We start from the raw sequence: 21,545 nt of genomic DNA on the forward strand, positions 1-21,545 counted from the left end.
GGTCTCCTGCAGACTAGGGCCCTGGTAACTTGCCCTGAACACAAGCCTTCTCTGCATGCTGGTACCTTTCTGGCAGAGGCAGAGACCAGAGCTGGGCTCATCTCTGCAGCACGTGGCTTGTGCAGAGTTATAACTAGAAGATAGCACCACACTGTCATATAGCTGCTGAGCAATATCATCCCCCAGCATACCCTGGGCTTTCCAAGTGACTGGCATGGTCTGGCTGCAGTAAGAAGGCTGCCTTTTGTAACAAATGAGGGGTTAGTCCAACCACAGTGTAAGAGAGGCCCTGGCAGGCTGGGAGTTGAGATCTGTACCTGGCGCCGGAGACCCTCCGTGTGTGAGTGGCAGGCAGAGAGTGGCAGAGCAGAGCTCACCTTTCCCAGACTGTCCGGGACTGTCCCTGTCCACACACCACAACTGGAAAAGTCTGATGTGACCGTCCGGCCTCACTTCAGAAGATTGCATGGCAGGACTATCTCTGAGGTCCTTCAATAAAGAAAAGTGCATGGTGGGTGGGGGGGAGTGAGGAGACTGCCTGCAAGGACTTCTCCACACTGATGACTCGGACCAGATCTGCCCTCCTTAAATACAAAGTCTGTTCTGGTGATTGCCAGCTTCACACCTATCTCAAACCTAAGATCAAACGAGGCCCCTTTACTCCTTGAACCCCATTAAAAGGAAGAAGTTGCAGGCTGTGGCATCACTTTCCCAAGAAAACACTGAACAAGTTGAATGACAAATAACTGTAATGCCTGGAGCTGGCTGCAGAAGCCAGGCAGATGGCATGTGCCTGATGTTACCTGTAATGCTCTTCTTCTGCAGGTTGGCCCTGCAGGATCCCAGTTTGGGATTCTGGCCTGTCTCTTTGTGGAGCTCTTCCAGAGTTGGCAAATCCTGGCACGCCCGTGGAGGGCCTTCTTCAAGCTGCTGGCTGTGGTGCTCTTTCTTTTTGCCTTTGGCCTCCTGCCTTGGATTGATAATTTTGCTCACATTTCAGGATTTATCAGTGGTTTCTTCCTCTCCTTTGCCTTCCTGCCCTACATTAGCTTTGGGAAGTTTGATTTATATAGGAAGCGATGCCAAATTATAGTTTTCCAGCTCATCTTCATTGCACTCTTCTCAGGACTTGTGATTCTGTTCTATTTCTACCCCATCAAGTGCGAGTGGTGCGAGTTCCTTACCTGTATACCATTCACAGACAAATTCTGCGAGAAATACGACCTGGATGCACAGCTCCACTGAAAGGCAAAGACTGGCTTCTCGAGCAGGCACTGGAGATGGACTGTCTTTGCATTTGCTGTGCCAGTTCCATGTGGACAAAGCCTCTAATCCAATGACACTTCTAACCCTGCCCGTGATTAATTTAAGCTGCCTCCTTAGCACTTGGCAGGCATGTTTTGCCTTTTCTTGGAAGACTCTGAAAACAGAACGTTTGTGCCTTGTTCAATTGTATTGAACCTCTTCTGCTGCCATTATTTTTATTACACTAGTTTCAGTACTACATTTTTAACCAGAGTTGTTTACTACTGCTAAGGTGGTGATTAAATGGTAAGGTAGCGTTTTAGCTACTGTTAATTGTTTTGCATAGTCTGTGGCTACATTTGTTACTCTATCTTACCTGTGCTGTTTCATGTACCAGTAGAATCAATCCTTTTCTAGCGCCCAAACCAGTCACATGGGGATTTGCAGCTAGAAATAAGGGCCCTAAAAGCCTCAGAAAACTAGAGTGTGTCTTTAATCACTGAAAGTGCATTCCACATACAGCTCAGAAGCAGACATTTAAAATAGCAATGGCAAAAACCATGTGAGAACATCCAATCGGCTGGAGTTTGTTTCTCTTTGGAATGCTACAACCTTCTTCTCCAGGAACATGCTGAATCCACAGTCTGGTCTTGGTAGGGCTGGATTCTCTGCTCTCTCTGTTAAAGAAATAAGATATTTTTGGCAGTGACCATAGTTACTGTGTGCTGGGCTCGCTTACCACCGTACTACCCCGCCTAGACAGTCCAGGGTGGGATCAGCCAGTGCCATGGGTGACTGCTGGGCATAGGCACTGCCGGGCAGGTGGCTTCTGTCATGGCACACATTTTGTTACAGTGGATGTTGCAAATGTGGCAGCACTGAAAGAAGAAAAAAAAGTTACTGTCATAACAGTTTCTAACCCAGCTAGCTGGAGCCACAAACAAAAAAACCCTAGCATTTGGAAAAGCTGCTGTCACCAGTGCTCTTCAGACACCACAATTGTGTTTTCAGATGTTATGGGGAGGTAGACATAATTTTAAACTTCACTAAGCCTGAGAGTCTCGGCCACATCTTGTGTTTGTGTGCACAGCTTTCTAAAAATAGCAGTATAATACCCGAATTATGTCTACATAGGTTACAAACAGGTACATATACATGCTACTAGTGCTTCCTCTGCTGGATGTGTTTTTATATGCCTCAGTTGCACAGAAATACCATGACTGAAAGTTGTCTAGTGGTGTGTCCTGTCTTCTGAGAACAATGAATTGGTTGAACTTAAGTCTCTATAAACCAGAAAATGGAGAAATTGAGAGACAAAAAAATACAGGATATGTAAGCTGAGGTCCCTTTTCCTAACTCCTTATAGCTTGCAGTAATTGAGAAAGATGGCTCAAACTATACCCACTATGGAACAGCAAAGAACGTGTTGTGTTTGCTTGTTGCATTTGCTTGTGTGCACCCACGGGACCTTTGCTAGCTGCAGCTGCTCTGAATGGTGCAGGAGCATGTGGAGTAGGGTGGGAGAACAGCTGCTCAGGCATGAACCTCTGAGGCCGCAGAAGGACCCAGATGACCTGGGTGATAGCAATTGCCTGTAGCATGGAGACCTCTGTCCTCCTAGGGATCAGTTAGCACCCAGCCACATTCCTAGCAGTGATTTCCAGAGATTCAAGAAGCCTAAAAGAAAGCAAGGTCCTAGAAGCAACCACAAGGGCAAACAAAGGAACACTGCATTTAATGAATCTCAAGGCATTGTGGGAGCAGATTCAAAGCCTAAACATAAAGTAGGCTTAGCGATACGGCATTGCCAGCACTAAGCTATTGTTGCTGCTGCTCCTGAGGTATGTTAACTGAAGTAGCTGAATTATCATTCCCTGCCCTTAGAGAAGCACAAGTATCACAACCAGGATGTGGAAATAGAGCACAGCCAGGGCAGGAGCCTAATGCAGTCATGAGCCTGTTGCGGACATGGGCATTCAGAAATGCTCTGCTATGCAGCAGAGAGCAGCAACACCAGCTGCTGTGAGCCTGAACACTAAGGCCCAGGGAAGAGGAAGTTGAAGAATTGGTACCTACCTCTCAATGGATATTAGGACTTACCTGACCAGTTACTTTCGAAGTTTCTTTATGAAGTTGACCTCATCCCGGTTTCTGATGCCATACCTGAGCAGAGAGTTACACTGTTATATACCAGTTTCCCAGGAACCGCAACCTTTGAAATCATATAGCCTCCTCTTTCCCGGGGTAGATGGAGTCCTACAGTCACGTGCTGTGCTCTAACGCAGGACAAGTTAAAATTCTCACTTGTGTACGTAGAATGTGCTGCCAGTCCGGAAGGATCTGATCATCCACCTTTTTAACTGCAACATCCCCTTAAATGCAACATCTGTCACCCATGGCTGAGTCTTTTGACAGCAGCTTTGATTAGGGCTGTCTTGCTAGATTAATACCTCAGACAAGCTTTTCTGGCTGGTCTGCATGCAGGCTGGCACACCCAGTGCTGCTGTGTGCAACAGCTAGAGTGCTCAGAAGCACCTCCTGGCTCCTTGCCCTGAGAATGGGCATGGAACCATGGGAGTGGTGTGTCAGTGTTGTCACTAGATGGTCTCTGATACGTGGCTGAGCAGGTCCAGAGCCCAACACTCTTACCCTTGGTTTGCTCTTTGCTTGCCATTCTTCCATCCTCCTTCCTACCCTTCTACCTCAGCAGCTCTGCCAAGCCCTCTGTGGAGGTGATTGAGCACTGGAAGGGGTTGTCCAGAGAGGTTGTGGAGTCTACATTCTTGGAGATATTCAAAACCCAAATGGACGCAGCCCTGAGCAGCCAGCTCTAGCTGACCAGAGCTGGTGCAGAGGGTTGGACTAGATGACTGCCACAAGCCCCTTCCACCCTGGATCCCCTCCACCACACAATGCATCCTGACCTCATCCTCTGCTGAGGAGCTTCCAGTGCTCCCAATCTCCCTGGAGATGAACTAATGTGCTTCATGTGCATGACACCATTCCTGGCCTTCTCCGTGTTCTACTCCCCTCACACTCATGCTTCTTCTCACTCATCTTGTCTCTGCAGGATACCTCAGGTGTAACCTTAATGAGCATAACCTCTTCTGCAGGAGTTTGGCACAGACGGCCAAGGGGCAACACGTCCGAGTGTCTGAATTGGGTGAAGACACTCAACAGAGGATGGTTGTGGCTAAGGAACTACATGAGGCCTTCCTATCATGCAGATGGCCTCTCAGGCTGTCAGGGCGGGGCCTGTCCCACCTCTGTGTGCAGTGCTGCTCCCATATTGCAGTCAGTTTCAAGTGCTGTCACGGAATCATTTAGGTTGGAAAAGACCTTTTAGGATCATCAAGTCCAACCCTAAACATAACACTGCCAAGTCCACCACTAAACCATGTCTTTAAGTGCCACATCTTTTAAATACCTCCAGAGACGGCAACTCCACCACCTCCCTGGGCAGCCTGTCCCCACGGTAGGAGGACCTCTCTGAGCCAGGGCATGAAGTCCCAAGTTAGCCCTGCCTGTGCAGATGCTGCGTGGATTCCAGCTGGGCCTCTCCAGCCCCACAGACACCAAAAGAGACTCGATTACTCACTCTCTCAGCTTCTTTCTGTCATCTGCCAGTTTCTCTCCAGCGTAGGTTAAGTGGTATGTCCTCCATATGTACTTCCTAGGGGAGAAACACTTAGGGGGAGCGGCAGGAGAAACCGCCGGCCACGGGAAAGCGTGGTGATGAGGATGATGAAGGTGGGGGTGAGCAGCCCCCAGCCCCACTCACCAGCTGAGGTGCTGGACGCCACCCTGCCGTGCCTGCCGCAGCTGGACGTGCCGCCGTAGCGCCTTCTTTAGCTCCAGCACCGAGGCGTTCTGCACCACCACCACGGCTGGAGGCGGGGGGAGAGCCCCGTCAGCGCCCCGGCCCGCCACCCTCCCGCCCCGCCGGGCCGGGCCTGCTCCCCCGGGCCCTTTCCTCCCGCCGCCCCCCGGCCCCGGGACGCACGCATGGTCTCGCCGTCCGCCTTGCAGACCCGCACCGTCATGGCCTGCCCGTACTCCAGCGCCACCTGCGAGCCGATCTCCTCCGCCGTCACCTGCGGGCGGCACGGCCGCGACATGCCAGCGAGGCGGGCCTGAGTCCCGCCCCCGGCCCCGGCCCCGGCCCGGCCCCCGCCGCCCCCGGCCCCACCTGCGGCGGGAGGTCGCAGAGCAGCGGGTCCTGCACCAGCCGCGCCAGCGCCGCCTGGAAGAGCTCCAGCACCTCGGCGTGCGCCAGCTCCTCCTCCGCCTCCGCCATCACCGCCGCCGCCATCGGTCGCGCCGGAAGGGGCGGTCGCCGCCGCGGAACCGGGGATGTTGCTCTTCTGCCCGGCCTGCGGCAACGTGCTGGTGGCCGAGGAGGGGCCGCGCTGCCACCGCTTCGCCTGCACCACCTGCCCCTACGTGCGCAACGTCACGCGGAAGGTGCGGGGGCGGTGCGGGGAGTGGGGGGGTGCGGGGGGCGGCGCGCGGGGCTGCCCTGACCGGCGGCGTCCCACAGGTGACCAGCAGGAAGTACCCGCGGCTGAAGGAGGTGGACGATGTGCTGGGCGGCGCCGCGGCTTGGGAGAACGTGGATTCCACCGCAGGTAGGGACGGGGCGGGAGCGGGGCTCCCCTCGCCTCCGCTCCCGGCGCCGCCCCGCGCCTCACGGCGCCTCCCTTCGCCCCGCAGAGCCCTGCCCCAAGTGCGAGCACCCCCGCGCCTACTTCATGCAGATCCAGACGCGCTCGGCCGACGAGCCCATGACCACCTTCTACAAGTGCTGCAACGCGCAGTGCGGGCATCGCTGGCGGGACTGAGGGTCTCTCCCGCCGCACGGCTGAGGAGGGGGGCTCGGCCCGGCCCGCGTCCCGCCGGGATGGGGTGGGGGTGTGTATCTCCTGCAATAAACACGTCACTGGGTGGAAGGAACCGTGTGCTGTGGTGTGGCTGCTATAAAACCTGCCCCGGGATAAGGCCGCCATACGCAACTGAAAACGCAGTCAGAGCCCCTGCAAGGGCCTTCGTCCCCGTGTTGCGGCATTAGGGAGGCTGTGGGGCCCTTATTTCACACGGTGCGGTAGTTCTGCGAAACGCAGGCACAACGAACTAATGCCATTGCACACCAAGAAACCAGTGTTTAAAATACAGACGGAGCTTAAACGAACTAAGCCAAACCATAGTTACCAAACCTCAGCAGAGCCAGCTGCTGCGCAGCAGAGCAGAAGGCAAAGCAAAGGGAAAATGTTACAGCTGCAGCCTTAGGGAGAGGGGAAAAAGGTGCCTTTGCTGTGCCTTGTGAAAACCATGTAAGACAAAGCGGAAACTATCAGCTATATGCTCTACAAACAATTATTGTTAAAAAGAGAATACACTTAAAGTGGGATCAAATATTACCTGTGCCTTAAAGTTAAGCTTTATTCTCAGTTTAAATACACTCAAAAGTAAAAAAGCATAAATAACTTAATAAAAACATGATGGAGCAGAAATTGTAACATTTAATCTCCATTAATGTGCACTCCTACGGGCTAAACCAATTTAATGAGACTCAGCTTTACCTCTTTTATACAGGGATGATCTGCACCCATTTATTCCAGTTCACTTCACAGGGGAACACTCTTCCCAGCCTAAGAGTACAGTCTATCGTAGGCTCATAGTATATTGTTGGGGTTTCGCTCAGTTTGGGATTGTTTAGTTTTTCTTCCACAACTGCCTGAGAAAAGAGTGACACCAGGGATGGCTTTTTCATGTAGAATCGTCTGATACAACCGAGAGTTTCCAGACCCTGCAGAAAAATTCACATCTTTTAGCTTGAGCAGCTGCAGTGAAAAAAAAATGCACTTAATGCTGTTCTACCTACAGTGTTCTCAGAAACGTTATGGCAATTTATACTAGAAGCGGCTTCACCCCCTCAGGAGACTGTGGGGATGGGAAAGATTAACAGCACGACAAAGCAATTTCACACAGCTGGATATATGCTTGTTTGTCACTCTCAGCACAGTGGCTGACATCGGGATACCGACACATAACACGTGTTCAGCGACAGATCTCAATGTTTAGGACCAGTTACAAACCATTTAACGGTGGTATAGGTGTAAACTTTCTGGGTCAGTTCTTGCTAATGGGTTAGCATTCGTTCCCACAGCAACACCTGGCAAGGCAACCTGTGTGCCGTATGGGCTGAAAACATCTGGTGTGTATTCAGTAATCTCATATAGGTGTGCATCTAGATTTACTGATATTTGGTATGTGACAGATACAGGCTCTGCCTATGGTTTCAAACCCAGTTCTTATCAAATTTATTGCTAGAGAAGTTAGATTCAAGTCATCTGACCTGTAAAATGTATGGGTAATTCCTTGATTTTGTGGATTTGAATAGAAGTTGCCTAGGAATCTGTATTGCTCTCCCAGATGCGCATGCCTCACCACTATACACCCTCTACTGTAGTCTTAAACCTGTCTCCTGCTGCCCTGCCTGTGCCCTGATCCCAGCTACCCTCTTGGCAGCATTGCTGTGGCAGAGGACGCATGGGCAAGCTGTGATGGAACACCAAGGAAACAGGATGGTGGCTCAGTGCATGATCAGTAGTGTACAAAACGTGCGTTGTTACTGAAATGCATGAGCCTTTGGACAGAAGTGTGGCATACATACACCGGAGTATTCATTTCCAGTATTAGTAAAGGCTGCAATATTACTACTATACTTCAGATTTTGAATCCTTATAGAAAAAAAAAACCCAAATAAAGCAAGGTTTCATTTACAAAGTAGCAGTGGTGGCAATCAAACTTCAAGATGGGGAAAAAAAAAAAGAGAAACTCAGGTTTTTCTCACCATGTATTGTTTTACAGTTAAGGATGTATGCCTTTAAGCAGGTCTGTCAGGACAGGTGGTCTTATTTACAGTACTGTCTAGCACAGATGCATTTAAGTCTGATTCTTATGTCAAAGACTACCCATCTGAAAGGTATGTAAGGGAGAAAAAAATCAAGATGAATTCTATGGTGAATAACACTGCATTGAACAGCCCGACATAGTATTTCACAGTGACAAGCCACCACTCTTGAGTAACCAACTAAATTTCAAATGCACGTACATCCCATTCAGAAGTAAGCTCAAATTTTAAATTCAGTAACGCAGTAATTACAAGAACAAGTAAAGCAGGCTTCCTTCTGTCCTCATTGTGAACAGTAACTCGCTCTGGCTTTGGTTAATTTGCACTAAAGGGAGAAGATTGTTTTTCATGGTTCGTTCAGTCCCATTTTCCTGGGACTTTCCGCAAAGTAGCTGCTGACTCAGTGCAGAAGCTGAACCAGATTAAAGTTCACCCGGCCAATGATTCACATACCTGCAGTATCTCTAAGACGGCAACAGGCTGCAGTACCCCCATGTAATGCTGCAACAGCATGCTTTCCGTTATGCCTGGCTTTGTCATGATGTGGTAGAGAACAGCTTCCATCATCCCCTTACACACAGGTTTATTCAGATTCCCATCCACAATCCTCCACGGTCTCCCAATGAAGCAGACATTCTCACAAGCCCTGCAAAAGGCGATTTAAGTTCAGCTGTGCCCAGAATTATTATTCTAACTAGATTTCCCACAGTCATAATTTCTGCATAATGGAGGTTCTCACTACATCCCTTGCCAGTGTTTGCTCACATCCTAGGTGTAAATTCTGCAGCTGCTCTGAGAATGGGCAGACACTGGTGCTAATCTGCTAGACAGTCCCACAGACCTGAAGCACTCCGCTCTAGGTGTTCACCATCAAGAAGCACTTTTAGCACCATTGGATCACCCAACAATTACCTTGAGTCTTGATGACCAGGAAAGCTTTGTTTTGCTTGTTTGTTTGTTACTAGCTCTAATATCCTCCAAAAGTTACCCAAGAGCTGCTTCAATCTGCAACATGCAGCAAAAGTGCTCAGACAAGAAACTGAATTCCTCATTTTTCGCATTTTGGAATCAAAAGACAGCCCCTGCATAGAATTCACATTTCCTATATTACAGTTTCTCCAGCCCTTTCCTGAGCACACAGAAGCTGAGACTTTCTGGCATTGGACTTATTTGAGAAAGAAAATTAGTTTTGGTCTTCTGGTATTTGGAGCTAGTTGGTTTTTGGAAAAGAAAAAAAAAACTTCCATCAAGAGACATTTTTTCAGCATGCATATGAGCATGAGTTACATTAACAAGAAAAATGCAGGACAACACGGAGTTTCTCCATCATCAATGCTCACTGCCCATCAGAACATGAAAACTAAAGTTTCCAAATCATTTGCTTCCAGGTATTATTTTGGCAGTGCTAAGTGTTTAGTTACTCTGCAGACATCTCTCTTACTCACCGGTCCCTGGCAGCCTGGGATACATCTGTCATAGAACTTCCTGGAAAAAAAAGAACACATGGTTTTTAATTAATCCACACTCTTTATCTAGTGGAAGGAAAGCAAAAGGTGGCTAAACTATAAAATACAACAGCTTATGTTAGAAAATAACACAAGCAAATTATGCCGCGTGTTGTTCTCAGTTGCATGGGGAGAGCTAAGCTCCCGCTGACTGCCATTCCCTGTCTGCAGCATACTCTCTCTCTCCCACACCTCACAACCACATCTGCCTACTCCAACCACATTTTTTGTGGTTCCGTTACCAAATCACCGCAAGAAGTTTTATTCCCAGAAGTCTGATGACATGGCTGAACAACCAGTAATTCTATGGACTGAAAGTTTCACACAGAGCACTGTGCAGGGTCTTGGCATGCAGGCACTTGTGTGGCTTTAACTTAAAGCTCCTGGTAATCCTATGGAAGTTGAGCAAAAGTCCAAGTAGCTGTAAGACTCAAGATTTCAGCAGAGTTTGGTTTCAAAGTGAGGGCTGTCTCTGCAACTTCCATTATGCATTATGTCATGGGTTTTAATTATACAATCACTTAATGTAGGTACTTGTACCACACCCAGAGGCTAACAGCTGAAGCTGGCCTTCATCCCTAAGACCAGTATGAACTCTGCTTATATTACAAACAGGTAGAGGAAGTTAAATCCAGAACAGTACTTTAGTAGTTTCATGTTAAGAACTGCTGAAGGCTTCGCTGTTTAGGCAGCCCTGAGTCTATTTCCTGCAGCAAGGCTCCAGTTAAACAATACTGAGATCTAAGACGCTACGGATCAGTCTGCACTGATTCACATGGCAGTCTGCAGCTGCAAACGTGGGTAACAGCAGATCTTGGCAAAATACCACATAAGCAGTTAGCTTGTAATTCAATCTGAAATCAGAGCTGATAAAAAGAAAAACAAAATAAAATACCCAACAACCTACTTAATGTAAAGCTTGGCAAGAACTACTAGCTATTAAAAAGGAAAAGTGGCAGTAAAAAGGAAATGAAAATTAAGTCAAATTGGGTTACAAATGAGGCAACTAATCTTCTCACTGGCATGTGCTGCTTTCTGGTGAATGGTTTAATGACTTTACAACTTTCAGTCATGGGCGTTCTACTTAGTGTATATGAGTTGCACTGTGTTTTCTAGGTTCAGAGATGTTGAGCCTTTGGACTGAAGCCAGAGGTGAGAAACTTGAGATCCAACTATGTTTTTGGAGAAGAATAAGACACAGAAATGAGTTTCTAAGGAAAACACATTTCTGGCCTAGTCATGACCATTCCAGCAATAGGCACAAAAAGGAACCTTTGATGTATTTGAAACCTCCAAGAGACCTTCCAGATCAAGTAGTGTAATGCCACTTCATCTGTGAGAAACAAAAACCTCTATCACTGATACAGCTTCATAAAGAATCTAGTTTTTGCTTATAAAATGGAGCTACCTGTTTGCAACCAACTGACACTGAGCTAGTCTCTGTTTCTTGGATGTAGAGCGCTCCTACATACCTTTAGAGACTCCTGGGTTCTCCTGTAAGTAGGAAAGATCATCATACTGCTCACTGGCTGATTGTTCCAGGATAGGCATCTGCTTGTTGTGCTCAGTGCCGAGCTCATCATTCTCTTCTTCAAGCTCTTTGTCCTCAGAACAAGATTTGTCTTGTTCCTTGTAAGTGTCCACATTCACAGCATCTGCAGCACAGACTGGGTGTTCAGCTAGGAGTTCTGTCTCTTCATCCATGATTAAAGCTTTCTTCATTGTAACAGGATCAGTAACACCTGTGTCAAGGTTATTTTCATTTGCAGTTTTCAAACCACTCTGTGCACCCTGGCAGAGTAGACTGCCATCTTGAAGGACATCATTTTGAGTCTTACGTCTCTTCCTTGGGGGTTCTTCATCACTGGCAGATTGTGTGTCTTTTCCCAGCTGCTCCTCCTCTCTTGAACATTCCTCTCCCTTCTTTGGTTCTGATGGCAGGCAATCCTGTTGTACATCTGGGAGAGTGGTTTCTGCACCTTGCTGATCAGAATCATCTGGTTTATTCTTCAGACATACTGAATGTAATAGCCACGGCTTGGCAAATACTATTGCCACCAGTCTTACAGTATGGCCTCCTACTTCTAAAACTTGCTGCATTTCAATAAGGTCCTATAAAAAAAAAACCAAACAACAAACCCAAACCATCAAAAACTGTCTCAGTAGCTTTCACTGGCAGATGTCAGTTTAACCAAATATCATGGAATTGCCATCTTTAACTGGCAGCAAAGAAACAGGAAGAGCTGAGTAGAATGTTCAGTTTTCTGTCCTGCTGCACTGAGGTTGAAAAGATGTTTTACCCCTTAAACTTCACTGAAATTACAGCACAAGACATTTTTGTTCAGCTTAACTTAAGTTAAAATGTAACTGGGAAAGAGTATTTTGCTTCCAAAGGTGGATGTTGGTACCTCTAGGTTTCTGAAACAGTTCATTCCTGTCTTTGAGTAGTGCTGCTTTCATTTTTGGCCTTCCTAACTTTGAGGCGAGATTGCTATCAGGTACTGGTATGTGATCTCTTGCCTAATATAAATAGCTTTGTTCCATTTATATTTGCTTCAGCCTGGAAGATTGTCCTATTCAAGGTGAATACTAAGCATGCAAACATTAATGTATGGAAAGCAGCTGTCTGTAAAACCACCTGAATGTACTGCTCCAAGCTCCTGGTGCGTTCAGGTTCCACCTCTTCATAGCTGCAGAGACGTTTGCTCAGCTCAGTTTTGCAAATTCCGAAGTGGGAAGTTGCCTCTATTGTATTACGGATCTCCAAAACGGCAGCTACATCTCTAGGATTATAGCCATAACGTTCCGTACACTCGTGAAGGAACTGATCAACCTCATAATTTTCTTCCTGGACTTTTATCAGCCTGGTAAAAGTTTCAGGGAGGCAGGAGACACCCACAACCATGTTATCAAGCAGAGAAGAAACTGCAAAGCAAACAAAAACCAAGTGTATAAGCTGAGAGGCAGTTGTTACTATGCAATACGCTACAGAAAGATAAATATTCTGAGACAGACAGATTAGAGGTGTTCTAGACTATTCCAATTAAAAACAGGTGTCAGTGTTCCATCTTCATTGCTGCAGTTTCCTTTTTCCTTTCTTACGTATTTCTTCTTTTACATGTTTGTCTCTGAAAAGACCTGTAAAAGACAAGCAAGCTGGTTTCCAAGGGCTTACCCTCATATCAAAGTGAAGTATCGCTGAAAGATAGTGTAGACTTACTGGTATTCTCTCTGACACTGGCTCAGCTTAAGTCTAAGTTAATGAGGGAATCATCTCCTTTTTTCTCGAAGAAGGTCAAGTGAAAAGTCTAGGGCAAGGAAATGCTATGGAAGACCCTACTAATCAAAAAATCGGAAGCAGCTGATCCATGGCAGAAAGCTATTGGCCAAATATGGTATCAACTACCAGCTGACAATGTCTTGGTACAATTAGTATAACAAAGCATTGCTGTGTTTGGAGACAGGTCCATCACTGCACAAAACTGACCCCCCCTGTACAGAGTATTCTGAAGTTTAAGCAGCGTAACACCTTTTTCCAGTCCTGGATGATTAGAAGGTAGCTTTGGCACTGTTCTTACCCACTCCCCACCCTTTTATCAGCAGGCTGCCTTTACGTCAGGCCTTGTGGGACACTCGTGACAGCTGGACTTCTTTGACAGCCAAGGAAAAATGGGAACAACTGTAATGAGCCATCAGCTCAGCAGACCTGGAGGGCATGTGTGGCAGCAGAGATATGAGAAAGAATTTCTATTTTACGTCTGCCATAACAGCAACAGGAATGGGCAGGGAGAGCTAGTGCTCCTTCCTACTAAAGAGCTTCTTCTAACCTTCCAACTAAAGAGCTAAACAACTAAAGGCTTTCCTGGATACATCTGCATTACAGCTGAAAGGAAGATGCTCTTCAAGAAAGGGGAGTGCTGATAAGTTGGAAATATTCAAGCCCTAATATTGTCAAAATGTTTAAGTTACTGTAGGTAAAAGGCCAGAGATCAGACACCACTATTTCAGGCACTTGCATGAGGCAAGTAAATGTGAATTTCCATTCAAGGAGCTCTGAAAGATTTTATTTTCTCTTTAGAGAAAGCCTGCGTGTGACATAATATGGTATTTTAAGTTACAGAAGGTGACTGGAAAACCTCTTGGAGAAAGGATAACAGAGCAGAGGACAGAATTCCTCTTTGGATTAATAGTTTCACACAATAGGAAATAGAGGCAAGGACTTGTTACCAACAAAACGTACCTCTGTAAGTAAACCACCTATTTGTTTTAAGTCAGGAGAGAAAACATTACAAGGCAATCTGAATGTGTAATAAAAAAAGAATGTTCCTGTTAGGGGGCTTTGTTCAAATCAGTTCCTCAGCTCATGAGCTCTTTCTTGCTCCAACCCACTTCCGTGCAAGTTAGACAAAACAGAAACTAACCTGGAGAGCTGAGTCTTCCTGGAACTGGCGTACATCGCAGCTTAACCTTCACCTGGCAGGAATTGACCACAATATTGTCACTGGGGCTCAGGTTGCGTGTGCTGACAATTCCAGGGGCGTAGTAGCCTCTCATCAGTAAGTAATTGGTATGAGACGCTTGACGAGCTTTCACTTCTATTCTCCGTTTGCCTCCAGAGCTGTCATCTAAGTCGTCATCATCATCATCATCGTCCTCAAGTCCTTCTTTTCCCAAACTACAGCAAACAGAGGCATTTTGTTTGTTTATTGGGGTTTTTTTCCAAAATAAGACAGTGACTCATTACACTGAGCAGAGCAAGAACACATGCTATTCTGCATTCTAGTGTTTAGTCATGAACAGCTGTGGGTATGTCCATACCAGGCTGATTTAAAGTGCTGAGAACAAGCAACTACAGAAAAGACACTAAAGGTCCCTGGAAAAGAAAACTCTTCTTTTTTTTGCAGACATGTTGAAATGAACCCAAAATATCTCAGCTTACAGTGCTGAATGTCTTTGGTTCAGCAGACACTTCATCATGAGAGAACATCTGTCAGAGCACAAAGGCTGAGACCATAATGGATACTGCAGCATAGGGCAGCAGTGCTTATTTTTAAGGGAGAAAAGGAGAAGAAAGAATTACAGACCAAACACTTCAGTTACTTCAAAAAAAACCTAAACCCAAACCAAAAACCAAAACCCCAAACCAAACCCACAAAACCCCAACATAAACCAAAGTGCAGACAGCCTCAAAATAAAGAATAGTAGTAGCAGCCAGAATAGATTTCCCAGAAACAAACTTTGTCAAACCAACCCTGTTTCTTTCCAGGATGTGACAAGAGCCATTATAAATAAAGGTGAAGGCTCTGAACAACCTGATCTAACTCTGAAGTTGCCTCTGTTTTAAGCAGGTTATGCCAGAGACAACCAAAGGTTCCTTCCAACCATTTCTAAGATGAATTAGACCATAAGTACCTTCTCCCAAAACATATTTAAAACCATGAGGGAACACATTATTTATAAAAATTAGCGTGAGTACATAACCAGCTGGACAACTCGACTCAGATGCCTGTACTCAGAAATGGGACTAGTCCAGAATTCAGTGTATTTTTGCTAATGACCTGGGTAATTAAAAGCTTAAGTTTGCATGGGATCACCAAACTGGAGAGGCTGCAAGTTTATGAGGATACAGGATTTGTGTTCAGAACATTTCCAGCAAACTGGAGAAACAGTCTGGAAAAGAGCAGGAAGCCATTTCATATGGACAAATGCATCTTATTTATATTATAGTACTATGCACCTGTCCCTCCATACTAAGAGAAACAATTAACTAGGTAAAGGAAAATAAACTTGTTATAGTGAATCACAAGACTCATAAGCTGTACATGAATCATCGCACTGGGGGATTTTGGCTGCTGCTTTTTTTTTTTTTTTTGGCAAGACCACAGCCATTCATCATCTTGGGGTGTATTAGCAGGCATATCACCTATATAACATGATGTAATTGGCACAGACCTGCCAGCAAGAGCATGGCATTTGTTTTTTTGACATCCCAGTTCAGTGCAGAGGAAAATAATGAGAAAGACAGAGATGTGGATAACATGAATAACATACCAAAACCAGAAGTAAATGAACTGAGGCTGCTCATTTTAAAGAATAGCATATTATGGGAGAAGGACTATGATAACAATCTTCAATTAGGTAATAGGCTGCTCTAAAGAGAAAGAGAACAAAGTATTTTCCATGTATATACACAACAGAAAGCAACAGGCTAAACTACAGCAAAAGATTTTAGTTGCACTCTAAGAAAACACATAATGATTGTAAGGATAACTATGAATAGGATTAGACTACCTAGGGAGAGTTTCAATTTCAGTGGTATGCAATTACTGGAGGCTTAAAAAATACCCAAAAAGAATCAAAGAGGAGACAATACGTAAAAGCAATATTGTGGAGACAGGTTTCACTGATAAAGCTGAAACCTTGTTACTAATCCTTCTTAGTCCTTGAAATGGTAAGGTACAATGTTGACAAAAATGCTCATCTAGCACACACTGCTCTCCTTTCCACATTAGCTCTGATGGGAACGAAGTGCCTAGCAATTTAAATGTCACATATGTGAAGACAAATGCAGCCCAAGGCTATAATGCCAGGCACTAACTAAAGTGCCATTAAGTCTTCAGAATGCTGCCTCAGAAATAAAAATCTAAACAATATCACAGTAAAACATGCCACAGTACAGCGCAGGAAATGCTAATGCCTGTCCAATTTCATACAGGTTACCCCCAAACCATATTTACTAATAGAAATAACAGTGCTTACCTTTTTATCACTTCATTTTCAACCATAGTGCTGTCCACCACAACTATCTGCTCTGGGATTCTCACATTCACAGATACAAGTCCCAGGGAGAATAGGGAAAGCATTGCCACACACTGGCCACCAGGTCCATCCATAGGAAATGCAATCATTCCTTCTGACGCTTTGCTTTCTTGATCTTTAAATGAGAAGTTATCTGGCTGGTCTGATCTTTCAGCATCCTTGAGTTTCTCGAGGAACTGAAAGGACTCTGTACAAATTGTACTGGGAAACCGCCATGTAAAAACTCTGGACAAAAGACAAATTCAAAGAAGCACAAAACTTTCTGTTTTTACTGTATATGAATTTTAAACCCACGGTAGCACAGAGCAGCCAAGTATTTGAAATTCCATGCTAAAGCTGGTGATAAGTACCTTCTACATCTGCTTTCACAATCCTTTTACTAGTTCCAGAACATTAGGTGTTTATGCACCATGTAAAGGTCAGGTACTACATAGCAAATACAAAGCAAAGATCTCATCTTCTGCTTCAGCATTTACAGTTAAACTCTCCTCCCCCACCACAGACATCCAGGTACAGTGCACAGCACAAAGCAACTGGACAGGAAAAGCAAGCAACCATCAGGATGGCAAGAGTACTAAAGAAATCCTTCCACCACATCTAAAACTTTGGTGCTACCTCTCCTCTGCGTATGCCTTTGTAAAGGCTTGCCCAGTAAACTTGCCCTATTCCCTAGAGTAGAATATAGAATAGGCCCTAATTGCTAACTGAGTAAAGGGCTAACATACATCCATGTTACCTTCATCATTTCAGCGTCAGATGTGATGGTCAGGTTCTTTGCTCAGGATACTTCATGTGTATTCTCTCCTCCATGCCAATCATGCATGGGTACATTCTTTTATTTGCTCAAACAGTGACCTTTCTGACACTCACCTGTAGTAACTTTGAGACAGCTGATATGACATGGGTACAAAAGGCAAAGCCCGGCTTTTCTTTGGTCCCAGTGTGTGGGTTACTCGACGGCGATTGACCAAGCTTCTCTTCTGACACTCTAGAAAAGCCTTCACAAGGATGTCATCCCGGTACTCCCGGTACAAACGGAATGTCTGCAAAAAAACCCCGTTCAAAGTAAAAGGCAGTGTTAGCTTTGAATCCAACTGTTAGACTCACCTACTTGAGGTTTACATGAACTAAATGAATATTGAACTACAAGTGATAAATATAAATTCACTTAACTAGACTATTCTATTCCTTTTGTGGAATTCCAGGCTTTCCACAGGAAATGCCAATTAACTAAATACTACAGAACACTTGATAAGCAACAACGGATCAGGCTCCCACTAGAGTTATATATGTAAAAAAATGCTCATCTGCAACATATTTTGGTAGATTCTTCCCATCATTTTACCAGGAGTATTTGCTTCCATGAGCTTGGCTTTCTATGCTCCACTCTTTCTGCTGATGACATATTAAACTCCCTTTGAACTTTTAATTATTTTTTTAAATGAGTGCCTGACTGATAGATTATATTTATTTGTGATCCCCAATGCTGAAGGAGAGGCTTCCCCACACCAGTGTCAGCTGGACACTAAGACTGACACTGTGATACCTCCGACAAAGCATAATTCCAACTGCTCAAGTGGGCACTAAATCACAGTCCAGTTTGACCCAGTGGAAGGGATGCGGAGTTTAGTTCGTATGGTTTTTGGTGATTGCTCCAACCTCGCATCTTGCAATCTCATCATCAGAGAGCAAAGCAACATACTGGAAAATCTGCCCAGAATATATAATTTCCTAAAAGCAGAAGAGAATAATCCCTCCAGAATGGATACAAATCTAAGTTTCTGGGTTGCTTTTCTGCCATTTGAAAAAGGCATATATCCAAGTAGGAAGGAGAATCTCTTTAGAGTTGTATGACCAGTAAAGTTTGGTCCAGTTACTGTACCTGAAATGACTGGCAAGATTTCATCTGGTTATCTGAGAGTGCCAAAGTGCTTTGAATCAAATTCTGTAGCACTAGAAAATGAATATCATAGATACTGAAAGAAAAAAAAAAAAAGAAAGAAAAAGTTTATTTGTGATGATTTGTGAGCTTGAGGTACCTATGTATTAAACTAGCACAAAAACATATAAACTCGATCACCTGCTTCTGAAATAGATGTATAAAGGCATGAGATCACTACAGCTGAGGATCATTAATGTAAAAGGAGCCTGTTACATTTTTCCTGACCTTCCACCCTGAGTTTTTGGATCAACCTGACACAAAACAAACATTCTCTTTGTTAACATCTCCTCCTTTTAAGATATAGCACCCACACAGAAAACAGACACTCTTGTCCCAATGCTAACAGACCACTATTATGAGAAGGGCATTGCTGCTGTCATTTTATTCATTAAATCTATAATCTATGTCAGAGATCCCTACAGCCTCGTGAAAGTATGTTGCAGTGTACAAATTTATTAATAGAAAAAAAAACAGATGGAAAACGTGCTGAATTAGAAGACTACATGACCTTCACAGATGTGAGGGCTGACATGACCTTGGGAATCCTAATGAGAAAAAACAGTGCTACTGCAACTCACCTGCTTAGACTATCCTCTTTTGTATTTTGATCTGTGTCTTCTCCGATTGCTAAAACTCGAAATCTAGTTAAGGGAAGGGAAAGGAAAACACTGAAACAAAAGTAATATTCTGTGATTTTATATCTACTGTGAAACCCAGAGGTTGTCAAGTACAACTGCTAATAAGGCAAGTGTTGAAACAGCGCAGGGGAACCATCTGCTCCAGCAGCCCTCAGCACAAGTGTCAAAAATTAAAAGAACTGTCCAGGTCAACTTCCCTCACTCCACTAAGCTATCTGCTGACAAGGAGATAAAACACATTGACAGGAGACAGTCTAGAACTACACAGATTTGCTATTCTATTGAGGTTTTAGACTTCCAGTTACCATCGGCAGCACTTTTGCTGTAATGTACAGCTCTTCCCAAAGTAAGAAAATTTACAAAGGTGCTAAATTCCTTATCATAAAATGGTTTGAGACCCAAATTTTCACACTTCTCTCCAAGTGTTATTCATCATGAAAGAGCTTGACAATCTGGGGCTGGAGAATGCCATACAAGGCTGAGTGCTCTTCTGTACCAACACTCTTAGCAGCACTGAGATGATTCAGCTGAGCAACCATCTACAAACTGTGACATGAAATGGGGCCAGTTAATCTGCAAAATGGTAAAATGCTACACCTGGGTATCGACATCTCTAGTAACAAGGCTGAGGATTTGACAGTTTATGAAAATCTGACACTGTGAATTTCTGGTTTACAAAAGGTCTTATTTAGCAAAATGGGAATGGTTTAAAATAAGCAAGCTTATGCGAATAATTGAAAATTAGTTGTATGTATTTAGGAAGTATGGATTTGAGAGAAATATTGCTTGTTGTATTTACTGAAACTTCTTTTGATGCCAAGAGTACAAGTAACAGAGGGTGTAAAGCACGCATAGCAGAGAAGAGGTCTACTCTGAATTGCCCTCCTCTTTCACTGTCTCAGCTCACGTGCAGAGTCAAAAGCATTGTAACTGAAATACCTGGAAAAGAGTTCCTGCAAAGTATCAGGAATCTCAAGTTTGGGATTCCCCAGGGTTGAACTGAATTTCTCTCCCAGTCTTTCCACAAACTCTTTAAACTCCTTTGCACAAACCTTTGAAAACAACAGACAGAAATGTTATCAACCTCAATTTCTTCGCATGGGAAAAAGACCCTCTACTTTTAAAGTGTTACTGGAAAATTCTAGTAGAAATACTGGTTTTGAATTACCAAGTCAGAAACAGTACAACAGACAAGAGAATGCATCAAAAAAAGCTCTGTGGAGGTTGTGTTTGCTGATTCACTTAACAGTTGCAGGTTCTGTCTGTAAGCAAGCTCGCAGCTACAAGCAACCCACCATGAACTTATTAAAAAAATTACACTGAATTAATAGCATAAGATCTCTTGCTACAGCTTTGTTGAAGTATCTGCTTAACTCTTCTTTTTCCTCTTCATACTCTTTGGGCTTTATCATGTTCTCCATTAAGTCTGTACAAACACGGCTTGGAGGACACCTGTTACACAAGAACAGTCCTATATCTCTCTGGAAACAAGGTTTTATTTGCTTCCAAAGACAGACTTCAGGGATGGAGACACATGCATTTATTTCAGCAATGTCTCACCAGTGAACAGCTATTCTTCATTTAAACAAAAATGAATCTAACAACAGAACTGGTTGAAAACAGAACTGGTGGGATTTTCTGACAATAATATGAATTGTCATTCCTGGATAAAAACAAAGAAAATCTTGCTGTGACATTGTCTCAGTTGTGAAAAACTTTTGAAATTCAAAATGGAATTGTTTGCACTGAAAGCATAAACAACTTTTCAATTTGGAATTGTGGTTCATTAAGCCATAAAAAGCTCAAAAATTAAATAAAATCTTTTGACTGATCATGACTTTTGACTTTTCTCATGAAATTTGCTTACATTCCTGCACTCATCCACAGAAGCTAAGGCAATATTTCAACATGCAGCCAGAATAAAGAAATTACAAAGCAGAAATGTTTTCTTGCTCGGGTAACAAGGAGGCTGAGAGGATTTAAAAAAAAATAATCAGTACATATGGATGCTCAGTCATGGACGTTTATAAACAAACGCACTGAAAAAACAGACTTTTTTGTTGCACAGCAGTGCTGTTTTACGTGCCTTTGGAAGGCTGCCTGTGTCCACTTTACTCTCAAAATAGCAACGATACTGCATTTTTACAATTATGCTATTTTTAAACGTAGCTAAGGGTACAAGGAAAAGATATGAAATCACAGTAATCAAAACAGTGCAAGTACTCAGTAGTCCAAACAGCGTAAAGTACTCTGTGACCTTTAGAATACTTCCCTCCTACCTGTGGATCTTCATAATTATTTTCTCTATTCATGAAATCTTCAATGAGGGCTTTATCTTGGTAAACCTCCGCAAGGCAAACTCTACAACAGATACAATTGAAGGTGTTGTATGTAGTTGAAATTTTCCCAATTCAATATAGATTTGATAGCACTAGGGTGCAAAAAAGTTGAAATTTATATTTACATGAAATAAGACAAAAATA

At 44.2% G+C, this 21,545-nt stretch overlaps 4 protein-coding genes across 12 annotated transcripts in view; 2 read left to right on the top strand and 2 right to left on the bottom strand.

The window, feature by feature from the left end:
• RHBDF1 (rhomboid 5 homolog 1) overlaps positions 1-1,583 on the top strand; it is a 38,927-nt gene extending 37,344 nt beyond the window's left edge. For all 6 annotated transcript variants that reach the window (XM_075106144.1, XM_075106140.1, XM_075106142.1 and 3 more), the window contains one exon: positions 826-1,583. In XM_075106144.1, coding sequence (XP_074962245.1) covers positions 826-1,245 — 420 coding nt within the window. In that variant the 3' untranslated portion in view covers positions 1,246-1,583. The remainder of the gene's footprint in view (positions 1-825) is intronic.
• Positions 1,584-1,715: 132 nt separating this feature from the next.
• On the bottom strand, positions 1,716-5,564 carry SNRNP25 (small nuclear ribonucleoprotein U11/U12 subunit 25). Of its 2 annotated transcripts, none has more exons than XM_075106187.1 (6): positions 5,435-5,564; positions 5,249-5,339; positions 5,027-5,132; positions 4,844-4,918; positions 3,346-3,408; positions 1,716-1,922 (listed from the first exon to the last, which is right to left on the bottom strand). In XM_075106187.1, exons 1-5 carry the CDS (start codon positions 5,555-5,557, stop codon positions 3,354-3,356), a joined length of 450 nt encoding a protein of 149 aa, XP_074962288.1. In that variant the 5' UTR covers positions 5,558-5,564; the 3' UTR covers positions 1,716-1,922; positions 3,346-3,353. The 2 variants fall into 2 exon arrangements, with proteins under 2 accessions (XP_074962288.1, XP_074962289.1); XM_075106188.1 differs by having other exon boundaries at positions 1,716-2,123.
• Positions 5,565-5,577: 13 nt separating this feature from the next.
• POLR3K (RNA polymerase III subunit K) lies at positions 5,578-6,198 on the top strand. The gene is made up of 3 exons (XM_075106189.1): positions 5,578-5,709; positions 5,786-5,873; positions 5,959-6,198. Exons 1-3 carry the CDS (start codon positions 5,599-5,601, stop codon positions 6,084-6,086), a joined length of 327 nt encoding a protein of 108 aa, XP_074962290.1. The 5' UTR covers positions 5,578-5,598; the 3' UTR covers positions 6,087-6,198.
• Positions 6,199-6,647: 449 nt separating this feature from the next.
• The window catches only part of GTF3C1 (general transcription factor IIIC subunit 1), a 41,611-nt gene continuing 26,713 nt past the window's right edge, over positions 6,648-21,545 (bottom strand). For 2 of the 3 annotated variants that reach the window (XM_075106131.1, XM_075106130.1), the window contains exons 26-37: positions 21,342-21,423; positions 20,002-20,114; positions 19,003-19,065; positions 18,365-18,458; positions 17,353-17,525; positions 16,423-16,707; positions 14,085-14,338; positions 12,302-12,588; positions 11,136-11,775; positions 9,604-9,643; positions 8,612-8,804; positions 6,648-7,051 (exon numbers count right to left, since the gene is read on the bottom strand). In XM_075106131.1, coding sequence (XP_074962232.1) covers positions 6,830-7,051; positions 8,612-8,804; positions 9,604-9,643; positions 11,136-11,775; positions 12,302-12,588; positions 14,085-14,338; positions 16,423-16,707; positions 17,353-17,525; positions 18,365-18,458; positions 19,003-19,065; positions 20,002-20,114; positions 21,342-21,423 — 2,446 coding nt within the window. In that variant the 3' untranslated portion in view covers positions 6,648-6,829. The remainder of the gene's footprint in view (positions 7,052-8,611; positions 8,805-9,603; positions 9,644-11,135; positions 11,776-12,301; positions 12,589-14,084; positions 14,339-16,422; positions 16,708-17,352; positions 17,526-18,364; positions 18,459-19,002; positions 19,066-20,001; positions 20,115-21,341; positions 21,424-21,545) is intronic. The other variant, XM_075106132.1, reaches the window with a different exon arrangement.

This window comes from Phalacrocorax aristotelis, chromosome 10 (assembly GCF_949628215.1).
Source record: "Phalacrocorax aristotelis chromosome 10, bGulAri2.1, whole genome shotgun sequence".
Taxonomy (NCBI): domain Eukaryota; kingdom Metazoa; phylum Chordata; class Aves; order Suliformes; family Phalacrocoracidae; genus Phalacrocorax; species Phalacrocorax aristotelis.

Bases quoted from the DNA above. Each gene is read 5' to 3' on its own strand.
- SNRNP25 (XM_075106187.1), bottom strand. From the start codon at position 5,557: ATGGCGGCGGCGGTGATGGCGGAGGCGGAGGAGGAGCTGGCGCACGCC. The intron at 4,919-5,026 runs GTGAGTGGGGCT...TTTCTCCCCTAG, and splicing joins GGCGTCCAGCACCTCAGCTG to GAAGTACATATGGAGGACAT. The intron at 3,409-4,843 runs GTGAGTAATCGA...CTCTCTGCTCAG, and splicing joins GACAGAAAGAAGCTGAGAGA to GTATGGCATCAGAAACCGGG.
- POLR3K (XM_075106189.1), top strand. From the start codon at position 5,599: ATGTTGCTCTTCTGCCCGGCCTGCGGCAACGTGCTGGTGGCCGAGGAG. The intron at 5,710-5,785 runs GTGCGGGGGCGG...GGCGTCCCACAG, and splicing joins TGCGCAACGTCACGCGGAAG to GTGACCAGCAGGAAGTACCC. The intron at 5,874-5,958 runs GTAGGGACGGGG...TTCGCCCCGCAG, and splicing joins GAACGTGGATTCCACCGCAG to AGCCCTGCCCCAAGTGCGAG.